Source organism: Protopterus annectens, chromosome 3.part1 (genome assembly GCF_019279795.1).
Source record: "Protopterus annectens isolate FY-2018-M chromosome 3.part1, PAN1.0, whole genome shotgun sequence".
Taxonomy (NCBI): Eukaryota; Metazoa; Chordata; order Ceratodontiformes; family Protopteridae; genus Protopterus; species Protopterus annectens.
This window is the reverse complement of record NC_056732.1, coordinates 1798986510-1799010880: the sequence shown is the minus strand read 5'-3', so window position 1 is coordinate 1799010880 and position 24371 is coordinate 1798986510. Positions and strand designations below refer to the sequence as shown.

The following is a 24371-nucleotide window of genomic DNA, read 5'->3' as shown; positions in this document are numbered from 1 at the left end:
TTTGGCTTTCGGGTAGGTAAAGCCTATCTATTTAATTTGGTAAACTTCTTCAAAAGGGTTACGGAGGCTGTATATGGTGGCTGTGCAGTGCACACAGCTCATCTTAAGCTGGCCAAAGCCTTCAACACCATTCCATGCGCTGGCATCATACAGAAGGTAAATGCTTTAAAAATCAACCCATGTATAATAAGATGGATAGCAAACTGTCTGGAAGATAGAACCCATACAGTGTCAAGTGCAGTTGCCTCATCAGAAAGTGTGAAAATGATCAGCTGTGTCCCTCAGGACTTTGCGCTGGGAGCTCTCCTTTTTAGTGTTTACTTTTCAGATTTCTAGCTCAAGGCCTTTGGCTAACAAAATTAATAACCTCTGGCTAACAGAGTTTGCAGGTTGTTGCAGAGTGCAGACTTTGGATTGTTAAGTCAATCTATGACACCCAAACCCTGCAGAATGAACTCTGCTTAGTAAACTCTTAGTATACTAAAATGGGTTCTAACTAAATGCTAAAAAATGTAGCATTATCACTTTTGGTAGACAACCCCTCCCTTCCTTATACTGTATAGACAATACCCCACTGCAGAATGAAAATGTAGTCAGTGATCTAGATATTTGGGTTGATAGCTCTGTTCCTTTTGATCACCATGTGACTACAGTTGCCAATAAATCCTTCCAAAGGCAAAAGGAATATCATCACGGTCTAAAGAGGTAATCACTACCTTGTACTTAGCATTGATCAGGCTAGTTTTTGAGTACAGTGTTCCTTTTGGAATGTGTCTCACTAAACATATCAGACAGTTAGAAATACTCCAAAGGTTTTGAACTAAAATTATCAAAAGGTACAGTAGCGATGCAGGGCAGGAAGATATAAACCAAAAGATAATCCAGTGAAACAAGCGTCCACAAGGCAGATAATAAAAAACACTGGTTTATTGTAACAAAGAGAATGTGATAAGCGCTTTCACCTGAATAGGCTTCTTCAGACCATATAATTACATCATAGATCCTCTTGATAAACAGAAAAAGGTGCCAGAAACATTACAAAATTCTTAAAGGTACATCACATAAAACCTAATGCTTCAATAACAAAATAACAAGTGGAATAAACATCTAAAAATGTGATGTTAAGTTGTCAATCTCGCCTTCATTCTTGCTGGATGGGTTCGGAGCCAATCCTCGGCTCCGACTCGGCACTTGCTAAGCTCGAGAGTCACTTTTACCAGCTTGAGGTAGCCCCATATCCCATGATGCAAGGCGGTAAATACCCAGATCTTGTTTGCCGCTTCGCTGATGAGGTACTCCTTTTGCCAGTTCGTGGTAAGTAAATTGTTTTACAATTGTTAGACACCCTATTCCTAGTTTTTCTCTTATATATTAGTATAATTGTAATTTTTAGGTAGTTGTAGGGTCACTAGTTTAGTTTTAGTGTTTCCCTACTTGTTTTTATTTAGTTGGGCCTTCATTCCCTTCCCATCCCTTCCTGTCAGGATGTGTGTGTGGGTTTATATTTTCCCCTTTTAAGTTAAAATTTCTGAGTCTGGGCCTGTGTGAGTTGGGTGTGTGTGTGTACTCACTATGTCCAAGGAACAGAGGGTCTCAGGCTTCAAGAAGTGTGACTCGTGCTGTCAGAAGATGTCTCTGACAGATGGTCACACTTCTTGTATCTACTGCCTGGGACCTCTCCAGCTGCAGGACTCCTGTGCTATCTGTCACTCTTACAGCCAGAGAGTCCTGCAGGAAAGGAGAAATAAATTAATCTTGAGAGGACTTCTTAAACCGGAGGGCTCCCCGGCCAAGTCTGTTTCGGGCAAGCCCTCTAAGACCTCCAAGGCCCAGGCTTCTGCTTCTAAGCCTCCGGCCTTGGCTCCGACTCCTTTGGAGTCGAGATCAGCTCCGGCTGGAGCCGATATTATTTTGACTAAATCTTCGGCACCGATGGCTATCGGTGCCGACATTTTAACTGCCACATTGGTGTCGGCTCCGACCGGCTCCGATCACCATGTGACTAAGGCTGCATCGGTGCCGACCGGCCCGATACCATTATTTTGCCTGTATCGGCTCCGGCCGGAGCCGATACATCCTGACCAGACTCGGGCCGAAGTTGTCGGCTCCATCTGGAACCGAGGGTTCTTCGGCTCCGATGGTTCCGTCGAGGAAGCGGTCCAGGTCTCCCTCTTTGGAGCCGATACTATCGGCTCCTGCCTCTCCTCTTCTTTCGGAGTGGAGCCATCGGAGCCGATCATCTAGGTCTTCCAGGCTCTCAGACTATGATTTAGAGAGAGTGGTAAGCAGATTGTTAAAATCACAGGCACTAGCCCAAATGCTTCATAGTCCATCTCAACAGATGACTATTAGTCCACACCCTCTTCAAGTTCCTCCTTCGACTCTCCTCCAGAGCTCGGAGATGGAGTCTATGGGAATAGTTACTGCTATGGCTGTGGGGCAGATACCTCCCCTTTCTGCTCCTTCAGCGTCTACTCTTATCTCCTCCTCGAGACCTTCCTTGGAGGGATCCAGTGGTCGGGCTTCCCTGGTCTGCTCCGAGGGGGTGAGTGGCATTGGACCCTTGTCCGACCCTGCTCTTCCCCTCGGGGCTTCGGCCTTGGTGAGCTCGGCCCCAACATCTGCCTCGGAGCCTTCCCTTTCAGTGGGCCCGGGAGTGCCTGTTTCTTTGGAGCGGGGTCTCTCAGATCTCCCTGGGAGGGGAGCCTTCGAGGTGATGAGGAGTGTGCTGGCCCCTGGGCTCAGTCAGCAGTCTATCCCCTTAGCTCCTCCCTCTATGGTGCCTGTAGATGTCTCTTCCCACTCTCTTGCTCCTGGACCGAGAGATCCACCGCCTCAGGTTTCCCCACTGGGAAGAACCCCCTCTTCCGAGGATTCTCCTGATCCTTCAGGAGATCCTCCACGTAAGAGGACCTGTAAGAGGAAGCACCTAGACTCCCCTGAGTCTACTACTTCAGATACTGACTTAGATGAGTCGGAGGGGTCCCCGAGATCCCCCTCTGAGGATGTCTCTTTTTCAGACATCCTAGAACTCCTAAAACAGAGGGGAAACTGGCCCTCCATTAATCCCGCTGAGGATGAGTCGGTATACCTAGAGGCGTTCGGATCTCGACCCTCCACCTCCTGGGTGTCTCCGCCTTTTGACCCCCTCATGGAGCTGATAGCTCGGAAGGCGTGGGCATCTCCTGATTCCATAGAACCAGTTCCCAGGAGGCCTTCTAAATTTATTACAGCCCCTTCCGAGAAACAATTTCTTACAAAAGGTGTCCCTGTTGATGCCATGGTGATGGCGGCCGCCACCAAGAAGGAACTTGCAGATCCTTCCATACCAGTCCATCCTCCTAACAAGGATTCTAGGACCATGGACAGGTATGGTAAGCGGATGTTTTCCTCAGCGACCTTTGCCATGCGTTCGCTGAATTATTTATGTCACTTCACCAGACTTCAAAGGGACATCCTTAAAGAATTAGGTGAAGTAGTACAGGATCCTACAGCTGCAGGGGCTCAGGACAAGATAGCTTCTCAGCTAGGAATCCTTAACCCCATAGCCAACTCCTCCATGCGGCTGATTTCATATGCAGCAGATGGAGCGAGTAGAGCTGCAGGGACAGGAGTGGCTCTTGGACGTCAGTCCTGGATGCGGCTCTGTAATTTTGCAGATCCCTTTAAGGCGTCCTTCACAAACTCTCCCTTCAATGGATCAACATTGTTTGGTCCTCAGGTGAAGGATACATTGACCAGGTGTGAGCAAGATGGCAAGACTCTTTCTGCCGTAGGAGTCCGTTTTTCCACCCCTTCAAGGCCTTACCCTAAAGGACAGAAGGGCAGAAAGATGTGGTTCCATAAATCTCAGGGAGTCACGCTGGACACACATGGTCAGTTTACCCCTAGGGGCAGAGGGGGTAATAATAATAACAGACGCCACCCTAGGGGCAGAGGGGGTCCGCAAAACCAGGGAAGCAGAGAGCCTCTCTCTGACAAGCCCATCCAGCATCCCTGAGGTGTTGCCCGACTGTCCATCCTTGGAGGCAGTTGGGGGAAGATTATCGCTGTACCCAGAAGCCTGGCTTTCCCTTTCACAAGACAAATGGGTACAGTCGACCATATCCGAGGGTTACAAGATTCCTTTCGAGGAAAGTCCCTTCACTCACAAAAATTCCCTTCCAGATGTTCCACCCGGTCTAAGGGAAATCGCAAAATTAGAAGTATCAAAGTTTCTATACAAAAGGGCCATTCAGCCAGTTCCAACAGACCATTCAGAGCCCGGAATCTACTCAAGGTTCTTTTTGGTTCCCAAAAAGACGGGAGATTGGAGACCAATATTGGACCTCAGCAGACTCAACAAGTCTGTGAAAAAGACAAGATTTCGGATGGTCACACTTCAATCGATTTTGCCCTTCTTGGGCAAAGACAACTGGATGTGCTTAATAGATCTTCAGGATGCGTACTATCACATAAAAATCCACAGATGCTCCAGAAGGTTTCTCCGCTTTCAGCTGGGGTCCAGTCATTTTCAATTCAGAGCCCTGCCCTTTGGTCTCACTACAGCCCCCAGAGTGTTCACCAAATGCATGGCGGTGGTCACGGCTCACCTGAGACGTCAAGGATTCCAGGTGTTTCCGTATCTCGACGACTGGCTCCTCTCAGCCACCACCAGGCATCAACTTCTCCAAGCCAGGGATTACACCCTAAATCTCTGCACTCAATTAGGAATTTCGATCAACTACGAAAAATCCTCCTTATTGCCCTGCCAGTCTATTACTTTTATAGGTGCAAATTTAGACACTGTTCAGATGTCAGCAAACCTCACAAGCCAGAGAATCCTAGATATCCAAAACCATGTGCGGATCATCCTTGCCAGCAAAAAGTGCAAGCCAGACTGGTCCTAAAAGTATTGGGCCTCATGGCAGCTGCCATTACTCTTCTTCCTTGGCCCGCTTACATGTGTCTCCTTCAATGGATGTTGTTCACCCAATGGTCCTACCAACAACTTCCCATCGCCACCAAATTCTGGTGACACAAACTTGCAAAACCACCTATCCTGGTGGATTTCTTCTCCCAGGTTCATCAGGGCAGACCCTTTGTTTCCCGCCCCGTAGCCACAGTCACTATGGACGCCTCCCTGATCGGGTGGGGGGGGTCATTATCAGGGCAGGATGGTTCATGGGACGTGGCAACCATTCGAATATCACCTGCACATAAATGTCCTAGAGATGAGAGCAGTGCTTTTAACGTTGCAAGCCCTCAATGACTTTCTTCCCTTGGGAACAATTGCAGTTCACACGGACAACATGTCCGTAGTGTGGTACATCAACAAGCAGGGTGGAACCAAGTCCTACCCCTTGTGTCGAGAGGCTCTCAGACTTTGGCAATGGGCGATCTCCTCTCATCGGTTTCTGGTAGCAATGCATATCCCTGGGAAAACCAACATTTTAGCGGACAGATTGAGCAGAGCTATACTCATGCCTCATGAGTGGTCTGTCAAACAATCTATAGTGGAGGAGATTTTTCAGAAGTGGGGCCGCCCATGTTGCGATCTTTTTACTACTCCCCAAAACAGCAAATGCCCAGCCTTCTTCTCTCTCTTCCCACTTCCGGGCCATCCCCCCAGAGATGCTCTTACCCAAGATTGGCCCCAGGGACGTCTTTATGCCTTTCCTCCCTTTCCATTGATACCGCAGGTACTCCAGAAAGCTACCGTTTTGAGAGCCAAAATGATTCTCATTGCCCCGTATTGGCCTCGACAAATTTGGTTTCCGTTCCTCCATCGTCACCTTTTAGTGCAGCCGTGGCATCTGGACCCAGTGCCAGATCTTCTGATCCACCAATCGGGTCAGCTGCATCGGTCCATTCCTTCTCTCAACCTCACAGCTTGGTTGCTCCACTTCCTTCCTTAGCCAGGCTTCCTATGATCTCTACCCCTGTTAGGGATATCATAGTGGCTTCCCTTAAATCCTCTACTAGAAGGATTTACACTAGCAAGTGGAAACGCTTCTCTTTTGGGCGAAATCAAGGAGCATAGATCCCTTTACTGCCCCTGTTCATGCAGTTTTGGATTTTCTAGCGAAATCTTTCACTGGGTTCTTCATCTTCCACGGTCAAAGTTCAGTTGGCTGCGATCTCGAACTTTCATGTTGGGTTTGCAGATCACAACATTATGTCCCACAAGCTTTGTAGAGCTTTTCTGAAAGGAGTTTTTCTCCTCAAACCTCCTGTCAGGAGTCCTCCTCCTCAATGGGACCTAAATCTAGTGCTGACATCGTTAATTCTTCCTCCCTTTGAGCCAGCTGCTTCATGCTCACTAAAGTTTCTTTCGTGGAAGACACTCGTCCTTGTCGCTATTACCTCGGCTAGGAGAGTGTCAGAACTTCATGCCCTCTCTGTTCGTCCCCCATATTTGGTCTTCCACAAGGACATAGTATCCTTGAGAACTAATCCATCCTTTTTGCCCAAGGTTGCTTCAAAAACAAATTTAAACCAATCTATTGACCTCCCTGTATTTTTTCCTAATTACTCCAACAGATCGGAACAAAAATTACATTATCTTGATGTTCACCACCAACTAAGATATTATTTGGACAGAACAAACAATTCAGAAAGTCTGATCAGCTCTTTCTTTCTTATGCTGAAAATAAGAAAGGTCTCCCTGTTTCCAAAGTGACCTTGTCTAGATGGCTATCTTCCACCATTTCCGAAATTTATCAACTTAGGGGCAAACAGCTGTGCTCAAAACCAAAGGCACATTCCACTAGAGGCTTAGCCACTTCTACAGCCTTTCAGGCTAGGCTACCTTAGATACTATTTGTGCAGCAGCCACTTGGGCCACTCCTCATACCTTTGTTTCTCATTATAAATTGGATTTGGCCTCCAGGGATAGAGCCAGTTTTGGTTCCACGGTTCTCAAGAGTCTGTTCCATTGAGCCACCCAGGATAGAGGTGCTAGGGACGTGGTCCCATCCAGCAAGAATGAAGACGAGATTGACAACTTAACATTTAGAAGTTATGTACCTACCATAACGTTCCATGTTAGTTGTTTTCTCTCGCCTTCTTTCTTGCGACCCTCCCTCCTGCCCCCTTGCCTGGACAGACCTTGATCTCCCTTGGCTCTGGAAGATTTTGTTTCTTTGGGCACCAATTAGTTCTAGTTTTAGTTATCTGGTTTCCCCTTACAGCCTTTTTAGGCTTATTGCTCTTCTTTCCTTAGTGGAAAGTTTTTATGCTAGGTAGTTTTCCCTCTAGGTACCAAACGAGATCTGGGTATTTACCGCCTTGCATCATGGGATATGGGGCTGCCTCGAGCTGGTAAAAGTGACTCTCGAGCTTAGCAAGTGCCGAGTCGGAACTGAGGATCGGCTCCGAACCCATCCAGCAAGAAAGAAGGCGAGAGAAGACAACTAACATGGAACGTTATGGTAGGTACATAACTTCTAATTAATACACAATAAATAAGCACATCATCAAATCGTTGAAATACAATCGAGCAGAACCAAGTATGCTCACTTCAATCTTATGGACTTCAAGAAGGGTCTCAAAGGCACCTTCTCATTCAGCCCAGGGACAGAGTGGTCAGGAGGCCACTAAAAGAAGAGAGTGTGGTTTTAGGGTACCGCTATACTACACGAAGGATGTGGGTAGGTTAAAAGATGTGATTAGATCACATTGTGGTGTTCTAAATAGATCTGAATGTGAGAGATGTTGTAGGTACCTCCCCACGCTTTGTATATAAGAACAGATTGAATTTGAAGAAGCTTATATGTTATCCGAGTGTGGGTGGTAGGGCTAGTGATAGAGTTGGTACTGTGCCGTACGGCCATTGTAATCATTGTTGCCATATTGATACGGATGTTTGCTTTTATCACCCCATTTATGGCAGCAGTCATGAGGTTAGAGTGTTTGCGGAGTGTAACTCTTCACATGTGGTCTATCTAGCCTCCTGTTTGGCCTGCAGTGCATTTTATGTGGGTAAGATGGACAGGAGGCTGAAAGATAGGGTAAGGGAACATTTCTATCAGATCAGGATAAGTTCCACTGTGAATGCCCTCTCCAAACATGTTCTGTCCACTGATCATACGCATATGTTTCACTTTAAAGTGTTAGATGTTATATCCATTGGTTTCGGGGGGGGTGATGTGAGGGGTAAGATGGAAAGTGCTGGGTCTAGGTGGATTGTCAGGCTTAGAGCAGATGTATCCTCTGCTCGATTGTATTTTAACCGTTTGATGATGTGCATATTTATTGTATATGTAACACATTTTTAGATTTTTATTCCACTTGTTATTTTGTTATTGAAGCATTAAGTTTTATGTGATGTAGCTTTAAGAATTTTGTAATGTTTTTGGTGCCTTTTTCTGTTTATCCAGAGGATCTATGATGTAAATATATGGTCTGAAGAAGCCTATTCAGGTGAAAGCGCTTACCACGTTCTCTTTGTTGCAATAAACCAGTGTTTTTTATTATCTGCCTTGTGGATGCTTGTTTCATTGGATTATCTTTTGGTTTACATCTTCCTGCCCTGCATCGCTACGGTACCTTTTATGTTGTATATTAAACTTGGATTGTGTTTGGTACAGGGAGCGTTTACCTTTTGGGGAGTGATATTTATTGGATTTTTCTTTTAAAATATCAAAAGCCTAAAGTCTCTGGGCTATCAAGAGAGGCTGGAAGCTCTATCCCTTGTGTTCAGTGTCTTATAGATATTTAAGAGGAGATGTCTGACTTGCTTACAGTAACATTAAGTCCTAATTGTCTGGGAATGCCTGTTTCTCCACAACTTCAATGTTTCCACCAAGTCAAGAACCAGGGACATAAATCTTCACCAACAGGTAAATAAAATATGAGACTCCAAGATGGCTACACATTGAGTAACAGCTTAATTCTGGCTCTCCCAGTGTGAAAACAGAAACTCAGCAGAGAAGGCCACTGGAGTTTTGTGTTTCTGGGAAAATTTCAGTAAATGGCTAGTAAGTGAACTGCCTGGATGCCAGGAAAAAAGAAATAGAGAGGACCTAAAGGAAATTAATCTACAAAAGGTGAGGAAAACATTGATTGGGAAAAGCACTGCAGCTTTTCAGCAAAAAGCAATGCAAGCTCCAGATATGTCTTCCAGTAATCTAGAGGAAAATATAAGACAACTGCACATGGACCTGGTTAAAATAAACAAAATACTGATGGTGTATATCAACTCATAGGTTCATAGGTGTTTACTAGGCTAATGACCGCAAGGGCCTTTTTGACCCTAGCCATGCATCCCAAATCTCTGACAAGTTCTGTACCCTTGATAAGTATAAGCAGGGATTTGGGAGATGAAACATTTACAATCAGGAGCTTGGAAGATGACCCATTTACAGGTTGCCTGTGTCCATTCGAGACATAGGCACCAAACCTGGGATGAATTTCCTGTTCCCCATTCCAATTGTCCAAGTTGCACTTGAATTGGGTTAGGGAAGAACTCTACTTTACATGGATGGGGAGCTTGCTGCATAGATGGGGTAGTCTCTGGAATACATACCTGTCTCTCCATCAGGTCCTATTTATATTACAGGCAACATTTAAGTCTTTAGAACAGGTAATTCTGGTGCTGTTTGTTTTGTGGATATGCAGGAGGTCCATCAGAGTGGGGTCTCACAATGCCCTGCATGCCAGGCATAGATCTCCCCTTAAAAGCCTGTAAGACACATAATAGAGAGATAGGACCTTGAGACAGTCTGCATAGGACATTTGATTTATGCCCTTTATTCTTTAAGTGAGGAACCTCTGTGGACATTCCAATTGTAGGATATGCCTGGTTAGGTATATACCAAAGGGGGTATTGCACTCAGTGATAGGTCTGATGAATGCCAAATACAGTGGAGCAATGACTTCCTTGGACCTAGATGCCATACCTTTGTTTTTAAGTTGTGCAGCATATAAAGATTTCCTCACTATTGTAGACAACAAAAGGATGAAGAAAATGGAAGAAGCTTTGAACAGATATTCAGATGAGATGATGAAACTGCAAAAATCAGAGGTCAAAATGAAGAAAAGCTGGCTGAATGTGAGACTGCTCAAGAAGAGATGTTTCAAAAAATAGTATAATTAGAGAACATAGCAAGTAGGGAAAACCTGAGATTTTCAGCTGTACCAGAGAAGCTGGAAGGAACAGACTGTATTAATTTTATGAAAGCACAAATAAGCAACTGGACTGGTATTCCACAGCAGGAGTTGTTAATTGAAAGGGCACATCATGTGTATGCTCCAAACTGGTCTATGAGAAAGCAACCTAGACCATTAATAGTAAAGATCCAATCCTACCAACAGAAGGAGTTGATTCTAACAAAACAGTGGCAGAAGGGCAAAGTACTAAAAGTAGGAGACAGCAGAGTGTTTGTAGGGAATGACTACTCACTGTTCACTAGGAAAAAGAGGAGTAAATGTATTCCTCTATTCAGGAAATGTTGAGAAGCAGCCATGAAATTAAAACTGCTTTACACAGCTATCTTCAAAATTTTCTTCCCAGGAGGGGCAAAATCATTATTTGAAGTGCATGCTAAGGAGGAAATTAAAAGTTTGTCAAACAAAAAGTGAGCTGTCTAACAGAAGAAGATTCTGCTTCTTGTTCTTGTGGTAATAAAGACCATAGAAAGATTGTGCAAGTGAAACCTTTTCCAATAATGGATGGCACTGTGGTGTAGCGGTTTGCTTTGTTGCCTCACAGCAAGAGCTTCTACTGTTCAACTCTTGGCTGTGTTGCCTTCTGTGTAGAGTCTGCATGTCCTCCCTGCGTTCATGTGGATTTCCTCTGTGTGCTCTGGTTTCATCCCACATTACAAAGACATGCATCTGGAGTTTTTCTTCCTGGACCTCCACTGAGAATTGGATTGTTCCAAGTCGGACTTTCCTGGTAAACAAATGTTAAATAAATAAATAAATAAATAAAATGTTTCAACAGAAAATGTTAGAAAGAAGGAAGGGAGCACAAGAGTTGACTAGAAGAATTGAGAATATTTTATAAATGAAGCAGAGACAGAATTTGGGAGATGGATATGAGCAAGAATAAAACCAATAACTTGGAAACTGACAAATGTGGGATTTTACAGGGCAATAATTATATTTGTGAAATGTGACAGAATAAGAAAATCTGGAAATATCAAACTTTTTTGGACTTTGTTGGACTTGTGGGGACTCTAAAAACTATTCCCTGCTTCATGTCATTAATGTTCTGAAAAATACTTGGGGAGGGAAGAGGAGGGAGAAAGTCAATTGTAAGTAAAACATTTTTTTTTCTTTATAGTACTATTTTTATAGTGCATGTTTTTCTTTGCATGCTATAAAGTAAAGTTTTCTGAGTTATTTTTAAGTGTAACTGGGATACTGTTGTAAACAGGTGTTGCTTTTTTCACCCTTCTGTCTTTCCCTTTGTTTACTTTTAAAAAATGTAGACACTGCAATATAAAAAAAGAACAAGAAGAATGGCCTGGTAAAAAGGGCATGACAAAATAAATATTAATGTGCTTTTTCTCATTCTTGCTTGGGGGAATGACTGGATTAAGGCCCTTAGCTTGATCTAGTAACACATTTTAAAAGAAAGCAAGTATAAAATATTGAATATTATAAGGCTTACTTCTAGCAAATAAATGTAGGCTTGGTAGCAATTCTGTATCTGGTCCTCTTGTCTCCATGGAGACAATCTGATAATGGGAAATTGGCTAGGAGATAATGTTCTCTGAAGGCATTCAAGTGTTTCCCTAGATGGGAGAGCTATAAAGATAAGACAAAATGAGGCAGCACTTATTAGAAGTACAGGCTGCACCATACATCTTAGCATGGATAACCTTTCTTTTAGGTTAACTCAAGTCTATGAATGTCAGTTTGGGACATTTATTCCTATTAGGAGGGTAAAACTTCAGTATTTGAAGATGTACATAATTATGTATGTTAGTATTAAGTTAAAAGGTTTTAGGGTATTGGGGTTTTGTAAGGGCTTTCAATAAAACAAAATGTTTTATAAGATGTGACATAGGCTGATATGGATATGACAAGAAACAACTGTATAAAAGTTACATCTGACAGGGCATGCATGTAGCACAAAAGCCGGAACTAGACATTTAATAAAAAAGCTGTTATACATAAAAAGTGGGAATGATAATTTTTAATGCAATGATGCTTTCTGTAATATCTTTAAATGTCAGTGATCTCACAGATAAATACAAAATAGAGTAGTGAGCCATATTAAAAAAATGTAGAGTGCAAATAGCTATGCTACAGGACATACACTTGGAAAGAATTGAACATGTGAATTTAATAAAGAAAGGTTTTCAGGATGGTTATTCAGCAGAATACCAAAGGAGAAGAGGAATACTTATTTTAATTGCAAGAGGAACTCCAATAGTTACAGAACAGGATAAAAAGATAATAATGATAGATTTGTAGTACTAAGCAGCTACTAGCAAAGGAGGAGTATTACACTTGCATATATTTGTATTCCACCTAAAACTGATGTAATGGAGATTAAGAAAATTCTAGGAGAAATAATCAACTTTCAGCAAGGGATATTACTTATAGGTGGGGAATGGAATTTGATATGCATCAGTGAAGATGTGTCTGGGGGTCCAGAAGGGAAAGTATAACAAAGGAGGGTAAACTTGTGATGAAATTTATGAAAACTTTTGGCATGGAAGATGTGAATTCAGTACTAGGAGTTCAGAGTGAATTTACATACTATTCCCTGAGATACAAAAACTGGGATAGGCTAGACAGAATTTGCATTTCACATGAGCATGTGGATTTAATTGAAGGTCTTGATATGCACCCAGTAAATATTTCAGATCTTGCACCAATAATAACTAAAATAAAAACACAGGGTAATGAAATAAAAATGAGACACTGGTGCTTCCCCACCTATCTGTTGAAAAGAAAGGACTTTAAGAAATGTGTAGTGGAAATTATACAGGAGCTATTGGAGAAGATATAAATTTCTTCTGAAAATATAGCTAGGGAGTGGGATAAAATTAAAGTGGAGTTTAAAAATAATGTGGAGATAAAAGAAAGGGAGATATGTTTAAGGCATAACAAGAATTATTTAGAGAAACTGACAAATGTTAAAGTATTGCAGAACAAATGTTAAAGTATTGCAGAACAGGGGGATTCTCACAGAACAAGGACAGGAGCAACTGCGGAAAGCTAAACAGAAAAATAAGGGATTACCTTGATAATATGCATGAGTTTAGAAAGAGTGCTGTTTAGCAACTGTTTTAATAATAACTCTAGAGCACAAAAACTGTTAGCAGAATGACTCAGGCAAGATAAATTAGAAAGGGCTGTCACCAAGCTTAGGGAGCCTATAATAAGGAAGATAGCAAGAGATACTGTACAGGTATTAGGAATATTTTGGGAATTCTATGAAAGTCTTATAACACAGAGAAATATAGAAATCAAGAAAATATACACATGGAAATGGATTTAAATATTTATGGAAGAATTAAATATGCCAAGGTTAGGAGTAGATAAGGCTGAATTACTAACAATAACAAGATAGGAGGAGATGAGATAAAAATGGTAATGTATATCCAGTCTGCAGGAAAATCCTCAGGAATAGAAGACATTCCTGTGGAAGTTTGCAAGCTAGGAAGGGAAAACTGATAAAGATCTGGAAAGTTTTGTTTAACAATATTTTAAGAGGAAAAGAAGTATTAAAATCCTGGAAGAAAGGGGTGGTAACTGTAATAATTAGAGCATACTATCATTGGGTATACTGAATTGTAGTGCAGCTATACTATTTATATGTATTGGGTTCTGCAGGAACTAGATCCTGTGTCCAGAAATTACAATACAAAACTACTATGGTATCCGTTAGTAGAACTTATTGCTAACTCAATTACAAGGTTGCAAAGGTGCTTACAGATGTGGTGTAAACACTGCTACAACCTTAGAATTTGCTAAAGCCTGCATTCATTCCTTTGAGTAGAACTTTTCACAGAATTGCATGCAGGGCTCCTTAAGTGCCTAAGGATATGACTTAAACACTGTCGCAACATTAGAATCTGCTAATGCCTACATACATAGCGTTAGAGGATTTTGAGGTGTGTTAAAATGCATACTCATGTTTATTTAAACACTGTTGACCACTCCAAACTGCAAGTATGTGCTCTTACTGTTACTAGAGGTCGGCACCTAACTGAATGTTTCCAAAGTGATTGTATCAGTTTAGACTGCTATACTGTGTTTAGAGCATATGGTAGTTATCCCCATTCAGTGTATTGCCACACTAATATCATACATTCTGCTTACGCTCTAAGGTTGCAACAGTATTTATGTCTGTAAGGACCATATAAAATATAGTGTTCTAAGTCTCTTGCTAACCTGCTTAAAGCGGCCTCCATATTATTATCCCTACCCCTGCCCATATGAGTACACGGGTGACAGTAATGTTTTCAGCATAACTATTCTCCTCATTGTGCTTGGGTGTTAGTCATAGGAAAGCAAGCAGAGTGTTGTCTTTTAAGTGGTTGTTTGTATAACATACCATATTAACTGTATCTCCAGCATATTGTCTTCTGATCCACATTCTGTGATCTAAAGGAATGTATTTGTCTTAGTTAATGTGCATGCAATTATTCTTGCCACAGTGTTTTAAATATCTAGTTTCACTCTGCAACCTCCTTCTCACTTACTGCCCACCTTCCATCCACAGTCATTTCACTACCCCTCACCACTCCACACTCCCTACCATCCCATTCTCAGATATTTTCTCACTTGGACCTCAATCTTACCACTCAAGACCTAACTAACTTTACTTTCATTCTTCTATTCTTCATCTAGGTAGTGTATTCCACCTTGTGAGACCCCTTGAACTAATTAAACTGAAACTGAATCAGACTACCAAAAGGGAACCCACTTCAGCATCCCACTAAGGTCTCAAGTACCTGGACACTTAACAAAGTAGACATTAAGTACGTAATTTAGTGTTTTGCCATCTAGTACTATGGAATAAATCTGCCCTTCTCAATCAGCGTTATCTTGTGCATCTTGTGCATCACTTAGCTCTCTAGGTGATCTGCTCCTATCACCCGAATAACTTAACTATAACTCCTAGCCTCCCACTTGGCTACCCCTCTCTATATTTTTCTCAGCCTACACTCACTCTCTTTGCTTCACACTTCTGGCTATAGCCATTAATTGCAGCTGTAACAGAACAACTCTGCCTTTTTCTGTGCTCCACTCTCTCTCACCCCTCCCATACTTTCTATCTCTCTTGAATAAACCACCGTTTCAGTACTCCCTTCTTCCCTCACCCTCAGCCACAGTGTACTCTCTAGTCTACTTCTCTCTGTCTTTCCAGGTCTGTGTTTCCAGGCAATTGATTTTACCTGACTTACCCGTTTCTGATTGTTTTTTTCCTTTCTGCTAGCCATTCCATACCTGACTCAACCAGCTCACTCTGCTCCCCTACCTTATCCTGATTCCTACCCACCCCTGCAACAATTACACTTATAAAGACCACACCCCCAATCAACACCCATCTCCCTCCACAAACCAATTATCCTATCACACTACACCTTGTTACCCCCCCATAGGTACACACTCTACCACACCCACTCAGTACTACACTCATCTCTTACTATCAAATAAGATATACTTTATACACACTCTAATCTTTCTCAAGCTGAAAACAATGTTCTATACAGTACACACCCACTTACTAAACAACCTAATCTATCCCTTCACAATTTCTGCTCTACTCATTCTTTCTATCCTCACCACCTACAATACTCAACTTTATGACCCCACCCCCATTGCAAACAGAAGCAATAGGCTGTCCTGTAAATCTAATACATTTCCCCATATCACCATGTGACCTAACCTCTTCCCATACTATCTCTTTCCTACACAATCAGCAGCTAGCTAAACAAAACTCCCATTCCTCTCAAACACATGCTAAAATAATATACAAGCTTAATAAACTCTACCTACACCTACTTAAAACACTTTCATGCAGTGAAGATATACACCCTAATCCATGACCCAATAAAGCAACCAACCCAAACTTAGATCAGCTAAATCTTCTATACCACAGACCAACCTCCTCTCTCCTCTTCCTAAACCTGAATGTAAGAAGTATATTAAAATTCATGATCTTCATGGCCTACTACCCCTGTATAAACCAGAAATCATTTTGCTAACTGAAACATGGCTAAAACTGGAACACCACATTAATGAGATTACAGCTCCTGGCTACAGTATACAATGGGGAACAAGGGAGGGGGTGACAGTATTATTCCAAAATCATCTCAGCATTGAGCTATTTGATGGTAAGCCCCCTGAAGTTAATAATGTAGAAATAATCCTTGCAAAATTAAAACTAAACCCCAACAAATATATTAATATTGTAGGTGGTTATATCCCACCAGGTAATATCATTCCTATAAAAAACTTACTAGACTGGATTGTAAACTCCCTTCCGCAAGAAACTATAATACTAGGTGACTTTAACATTGACTGCCTTAACTGCTCCAGTCGCAATCCCTCTATCTACATTAAACTCCATGGGTTTACCCAACTAATCTCATCCCCCACTAGAATCGACAAATCATCCCAACGCAAGTCCATTCTTGATTGGATTCATATATCCAACCCCTCTCTCACATACAGATCTGGTTGTCTATCTGATAGTCTAAGTGACCATCAACTAACCTATTTAATTAGAAACAGATCCCAACACATCAGCCAGACTATTTTCAGAGTTGTAAGAGATAAAAAGACCTTTATACCTTTGGTTGGGAGGATGGCCTAATGGTTAAGGTGTTTGTCTTACAAACACAAAGTGCAGGGTTTGAGTCTCACAAGGGATAATTGGCTAGGCTTAAAATGGCTCGCAAGGGCAGTTAGCTTAGTACTAATCTATGAACCTATGAACCTATGAATAAATTCACCACTGCAATAAAATGTTGTAATTGGACTCCTCTGAAGGAACTGTCTCTTGATGAAGCTGTGTTGTAGTTTAACTCAATCTTCTTACAAATCTTAAACTATCACGCACCATCCAGAACCATTAGAATAAAAGCAAAGTTTGTTCCATGGCTAACTAAGAAGCTAAAACTACAATGAAAGAAAGAGATAAGGCTTGTATACAATTCCACAAAAAACAGAACCATTACAATAAGACAAAACTACTTAGAACTTCGTAACAAAACCAAAAAACAAGTTAAGATTGACAAAACTAACTACTACAAAAACATGCAAGAAAAATATGTTCACAACACTCAAAAATTCTGGGCCACAATAAATACTATATTTCAGACAGATAAATCCACAACACCAACTCCAGTGATAGTAAACAACCATGATAACATTCTCACACAATTCAGCAAGTACTTTACCAAAACCATTCAAACCCTGGCCAGTGCCCAAAATAATGCTAGTAGCCCCACAACAACAACTACCCAAACCAACCCCAACATACAAAACAATTCCTCCAACTTTTCCCTACACCCTGTGTCTACCAATGTTATTGCTAAACTCCTTCACAAACTTAAACCAACCACTCTGGCTGCTGATTGCTGATAACCTGCTAGCAGATTTCCTTCAGATAGCTGCTGAAACTATAGCCTATCCTATTGCTATTCTCATCCTTAGGTCTCTATCAGAATGTATAGTATCAACCTTATGAAAAACATCACATATTATGCCACTACACAAAGGAGGTAACTCTTTAGAGCTCACTAACTATCGGCCAATCGCTATTCTATCACCCTTATCTAAAATATTAGAAAGAGCTGTTCATACTCAACTAATGCAGTACCTCCAAAATAATACCTTCTATCTAATGCACAGCATGGCTTTAGATGCTCCCATGGCACCACCACAGCATTACTGTCTTTCACTAACACAGTAAGCCACTAGAGAAACAAGGGACTTTTCGTATCTTCCATATTCTTAGAGCTATCAAAAGTTTTTGATATTGTTAACCATAACATGCTTCTCAAAACCCTATCCACCCTAAACATTAGCCCCTCCTCTATCTCTTGGTTCAATAGCTACTTATCAGGCCGTCAACAAGCAGTCCTATGGCAAAACCAATTGTCCCCTCTGCTATCAGTATCCTTAGGTGTCCCTCAAGTCTCCATCCTTGGCCCACTGCTTTTCTCCCTTTCTACCAACCAGTTCTCTTCCTTCAAACTCACTGCCTCTGCAGTACAGTATGCTGATGACACAACCCTTATATGTGCCATTCCCACTATAAAAGAACTGCATACCCTAACCCAAAATATCTTTACCTTAGCCAAAGCATGGTACATTAACACTAAACTCATTCTTAATCCCCCCCCCCCAAATAAAAAATATTATTTTTAGCCCAGGGAGTTCCCTCCCCCTCTAGACAACAATTGTTGCATAACTTCAAAAGATAATATCTAAATTGGTCCAACCACACACACTAAACTGCTGGGTGTAGAAATTGACAACAACCTGAGATTCGACATTCACATAGCTTAAACCATCAAGAAAGTAAACAAAAAGCTTGGGATCTTTTACAGAAGCAAACACTTTATCACTAGACACACCAAAGCCACAACAGCAAGGACTCATCTCTTATCCATCCTCCTGTATGGCTCACCAGTCCTGACTAATCTCCGCCAGGCTGATTTAAACAAAATGGAATCTTGCTATAACAAGATTTCCAAGTTTGCTACTGATCATACAGATCACATCACTGTCTATCCCTTAAGAACTTAACTGGCTTGAGCTCCCTTAACTACTGCTACTCAATCAATTGTCAGTTGCACACAAGTTATACTACCTTCCTGACAAAACTCCTGCACTCCAGGGTCTAATTCAACCCTATACTATTAGTAGACCCTTAAGATCTACCAACCAGAATCTCATAAATGTCAACAAATATAAGAATGATGCTGGTAAGGCTCTCTTTGGTTGTACTATTGCAAGAATCAGGAATACTCTACCTAGCCATATGACTTCTAATACCTCTACTACGCAATTCAAAAGGCTCCTGAAAAACCACTATTCTAACAACTGGCTATGTTCCTGCTACTCCCCAGGTTAAGACATAAACATGCATTGAAGTGTGGGTGCTGTTATGTGATTCCAGTTCCCTGGTAAGACTATTATTCAGATCATACCTAAAGAATGCCTAATGAATGTCACTACTGTAGATATATATTATATAGATCAAGGACCTACTATCAATGCATGATTTTACCCTGATAATTATGTATGTACCTATTACCAAAGCATGTTTTTATCCTGAAAATGTGTATGTGTTTTAAACTTTGATTCAATTGTTCTGAATATATTACTGTTACCTTCTGTGGTTCTGAATTTATACTTTATTGTGTATTTAATTTATGTAATGCATCTTTTGGAGCTTTTTCTCCCTGAGCCTCAGATGAAAATGGACCTGTGTCCAGTCAGACTTTCCCGGTAAACAAATGTAAAATAAAAAAAAATAATAACTAAAAAGGGCAAAGACCCATCAGATCCAGCTTCATACATGCCCTTTCAATACTAAAGCGTGACTATAAAGTGTTTTTGTCTATAATGGCTAAAAAAAATGGCAAAAGTGATGCCAAAATTGATAGATATGGATCAATGTGGTTTTCTGGAGGGGAGGGAAACATTTGTCAATATTAACAGAACACTGATGATCCAAAGGGAAGCAGAATGTAAGAAAATACTGCTGTTGTTAGTGGGTCTTGATGTAGAGAAAGCATTTGACAGAGTAATCTGGGATTTTATGAGCAGGGCTATGGAAGCATTTGCATTCCTTGATGAAATTATACAGTTGATTAGGAGGATATATGAGGGATTGGAGGCAATAATTGAAGTGGGTGGGATCCTGTTTGATAATTTCTGCTTGAACAGAGGAACCAGGCAAGGGTGCCATTTTTCCCTTTGTTGTTTGCATTATATTTAGAACCATTGGTAAAGAAAATAAGGGACTCAGAAATTCAAGGGTATAATTGGCATGACAGTCAAGAAAAGCTGGCTCTATTTGCAGATGATAATATTTTATACCTGATAAAACCAGAAAAAGACATTACAGTGTTATGGAATATTTTGAGACAGTTTCTGATCTTTTTGGGATACAAAATTACTGAAGTGAAAATAAAGGCAAGAGTGGTAAATTATGTACTCACATGAATTGGTTCAGCAATATTTATATTTAGGGGAACATGATAAAATGAAGTATTTAGGAGTAGGATTAAAAATGATTCCAGTGTGGCAGCTAAGGATATGTGGGAAGAGACTAAAGAAAAGACAATACAAAAACTGAGAAATTGGAAGCTCTGTAGTATGGATATGGATAGTAAGTTACAAGCAGTTAAAATGTTTTAGTCTGTTTCGTCTTATACATAGGTCAGGCATATTTTTATCAACCAAAGGAGAAGTTGTGGATAGCAATTAATACAGAGCTGAAGGACTTCATCTGCGAGGGGAAGATGGAGAGATTCAAATGGGATAAGATGATTCTTCCAGTAGAACAAGGCGGATTGAAATTACCCAATTTAAAGGGGTATTTCAGAGCTGCACAGTTAAGGCTGCTATACAAAGCACAAGCAAAAATATATAATTCAGAGTGGAAAGGGATGATGATGAAACCCGGTGGAAGCTCCAGAAACAAGGAGAGACTGGGATTTTGGATGCAGACCTTTTAGGAGAATAAGAACAATCATACAGAATATTATAAAGTAGCAGAAAGTATTCTAAGAACTAAGCCTACACGGGAGTGGAGAAAGAAGATTCTGCCAATAGGGATGACTGAAATTAGTGATACAGAGAATACGCAAGAGGGGGCTGGAATTTATTGGAGAAAGCTGTCAAAGAAACTAAGGTACTGGAAGCAAATAACTCGAGAGGGAAAGGTAATAGAATGGGAAGACGCCAAGAATTTATTTGGACTGCAGGTTAGAGATTGCCATCCCTTGTCAATGATTGATATTATAATATAGGCAAAGAGAAAGAAATACGGGTTCTTAAATGAAAGACCAGCACTGGTAGAGTTTTTAGTAGAATCTAGAACAGAAGCTGATGTTAAAAAAAGAATAACTAGTGAACCATATAAAATACTGCATGATAATAATTATAATCAATCAAAGGAGATTAGAGAGGATTGAGGAGAGAGATTGGATAAGCAATTCGCAAAGAAACAATGGGGGGATATATGTATGTCTCCCAAATATGCACAAAATCTAGAAGATTTAGGATTTTGCTTAGAAATGTTTACATAGATATTTTTATACCCCAAGTAGGCTGCAGAGAAATTTTCCTTGACTAGACAGCAAATGCTGGAGGTGAGATGGGGACAAAAGATGGAATTGGGAACATGATTTCAGGGAGTGTAATGAGTTGGCAGACTTTAAGGATTCCCTGCAGACTACTCCTTCAGAGATACATGGTGAGCAGATTGGTGTAACTAGTGAAATGATTTTTCTGAGCTATGATACAGAATCAGATTTATCTAGACATAGTAGGGCCTTGCTGAGTCTAATTATGGTTGGTGCCAAAAAAGTAGTTACTAGAAAATGGAAATCAAAGTCTAGACCAACTTTACTAAAAGTAGTGAGTATAGTAACAGACAGAGATAAAACAACTGGAATTCCCATCTTTAGAAAATTACATAGGAAAAATGGGAATTATGGGAACAATACATACAGGGGAGGAATGAGGTTTAAAAGAAGTTAAGATTTGAATGAGCTATGTAATGTTTGACTGACAGTGATTGGGTAGAATATATCTGATGTATAATGTTTGCAAATGGAATTGTGCCAGTATGGTTTGTGATGTAAAATGTTTACAGCTAAGATTGTGTCAATATGGTTTCTTTTCATTTATATAAATGCATGACTTCCTATGTCATAAGTGTTAATTTAATAAAGGTGTTTCTCGTTTTAAAAAAAAACAGATAGAGCACAGTGGAGACACAGGCATATAACAGAGCACCTCCCAGATATCTGAAATAAACTTCCACTGCATGTTAAGCAGTACAACCCACTATCTTCCTCAAAACATAAACTACATGAGTGGATGGGTATCCACAAATTTACTCTGGGATTGACTGGTATGGCCCTCCTGTGGAAAGGAGGTGTGACCTGAGGGATTGTACTTGCAAGGTGGGAATGGTCATAGGACTCAGTGGTCTTATCTATGAATCTGTGTGACAGTAGCATTGCATTAGTTACACCATTGTGGGCTTATTAATCTATAACATAATGTACATATCCCTTCTCCCAAGCATCTGTGCATACACGTTACTACATTTATTGGCATATGTGGTGCTTTGTACCAGTGTTGTAGTATTTATTCATTTCTTCATCTCTTAATAGGATGAAGCTTTTCATGAACAGATCAGAGAACCTGTGGAATCATGTTTATCAAGTCTGAGAGAAATGATGAAGAAAGTAGTGGATAAATGCAGTAGCATTATTGTGAAGAGATTCTCGGTTTTAATCCAGATCAGTCTTAATGGAGTACAGGAGGCAATCACAGCCTGTGAGCAAACTGCCAGGAGCTGGGGATCATTGGTAAGTTATCTCATTCCTTCCTGCTTGCACCTGGGTATAATTAACGCAAAAAATATATAAAGTGTTAGGTCCTTTGTGGCAAGTTCTAAACCAGTATTCATAGTGGTGCTGTGGATACATTTTAAACCTGAAAGTGAAAATTTCTTTCTGAGTCTCTACATCAGGAAAGAAATGAACTATACTGCACTTGTTTTGTTCTAATATTTCTGCTGTTAGATATGTTTTTAAGCATTTTTATGTAGATGCCTTATTCTTTAGCTAAATCATTTTGTTCAGCCAGGTTTTGGGCCTGCCAAATTTATAGTACTTAGCTTTTGTGAGAGTAAGTTATTTGCTGCTGATTTTCATTGTCTGAAAACCTCTTGCTTGTTACAGATCTAATTTGCTGGCTGGTGTTTTTGCTGCTTAGATTCATTTTAATTACTGTTTATTATAGCACAGCCTATTGTTTCCTTTTGTCCTTAGGACTCATTCTGACTGAAAATTCATAGTGGTGCTGTGAACACAGTTTAAACCTGAAAATGAAAAGTTCTTTCTGAGTATCTCTACATCTTGTGTTGCAGTTTCTGTCTTACTAAAACTGTTTTTGAAGCATTTACTTTAAGTGAATTACTTTATTCTTTAACCAACTGTGACTGAAATTTTATTTGCACTTACCCTGGTATTGTGGTGTCTTTAAGCTAGTGTCTCTGTTGCTCTCCCCTCATAAGTTAATTAAACCACCAGATTCCCTCCCTCTCCTCCTTCATTGCTGTTTTCAGTAAAAAAAAAGTGTGCAAGCTATTGAAATGCTTGTACCCTTCCCTTGTAGTCCATAGATCTAGAATACAGAGTGCCTACCCACCTAGCCAGCCAATGCTGATCACGAGTTAATAGCCATTACTATAAACTGTCTTTGGCAACTCCTCCTAGTCTCATTTCATCTTTTTATATTATTGAGTACTAGATTAGAAGCTTAAACTGAGAGGTTCCTCCCTTTAAACTGCAAAAGTTCAATCTACCCTTTGTTCTTCTCTTCCTTCCTCATCAGTGCACAGTGCATTACCTAGGAGGTTTACCCCCCTTTTTCCTGTATTCCTTTTAAAATTTACCACATCTGCTTTTGCAGTGCCCAAAACTGTGGTTTTTCATTTTATTTTCTGCCTTGAGAAAATCTGTTTGGACAGATGTTGAGACCATCTTAACTTAAGAGGTGATTGATCTCTGTGAGAATTTGACTAATTGTTGCAGGTCCTACGTAGCTTAGAGAACTTGGGGATCATATTTCACCTGTTTTCATTGTTTCTTTTGTTTTCTTGTTTAGTATTTACTGCATGGAGCTGAGCTGAGTGCAGTTTTGCAGTAGCTGTAGATGTTCTATCACTGCTGCAGTAACCTAAGTTATACAGGTTTTATCCTACATAGGATATAACAGCTGGCCAGCTTCCAAAACTTTGGGGCGCCTTCCATTTACTCCAACCATTAGTCAGCACAAACTGAACTAACTAAAAAGACTGGTTTTGGTGCCATGCCATTCTGAGCTATCCTGCCACCAAGAAGCGTGCTCCTTTATATGCCTTTAAGAATCAATGGCTGCCTAATACTGTTGCATTGCTGGGCAGATAACGTTCCTTTGCAGAAAAACCTTCCACATTACATTTTCTTTGGTTAAACTGTGATGAGATGTTGTCATTTCATTAATTCCTCAACAAATGGGTTCAGATCCAACCATCGGATCTGACTCAGCTGCTTTTTACAGCTTGTGAAACACTGAAAGCTCTCAAGCTCCCCTCTTACCCATAATGCATTAGTCCCCTACCATACCTCAGATCCCCTTTGCCGCCTTTGCGTATGGATGTGGTCACAGTTAGTTCTCAA

At 40.7% G+C, this 24371-nt stretch overlaps 1 protein-coding gene across 1 annotated transcript in view; it reads left to right on the top strand.

Moving 5' to 3' along the window:
- Nucleotides 1–24371, top strand: part of LOC122798681 (nuclear GTPase SLIP-GC-like) — a 1112600-nt gene that overhangs the window by 108727 nt on the left and 979502 nt on the right. Inside the window, exon 2 of the mRNA XM_044067773.1 lies at nt 22317–22514. Coding sequence (XP_043923708.1) covers nt 22317–22514 — 198 coding nt within the window. The remainder of the gene's footprint in view (nt 1–22316; nt 22515–24371) is intronic.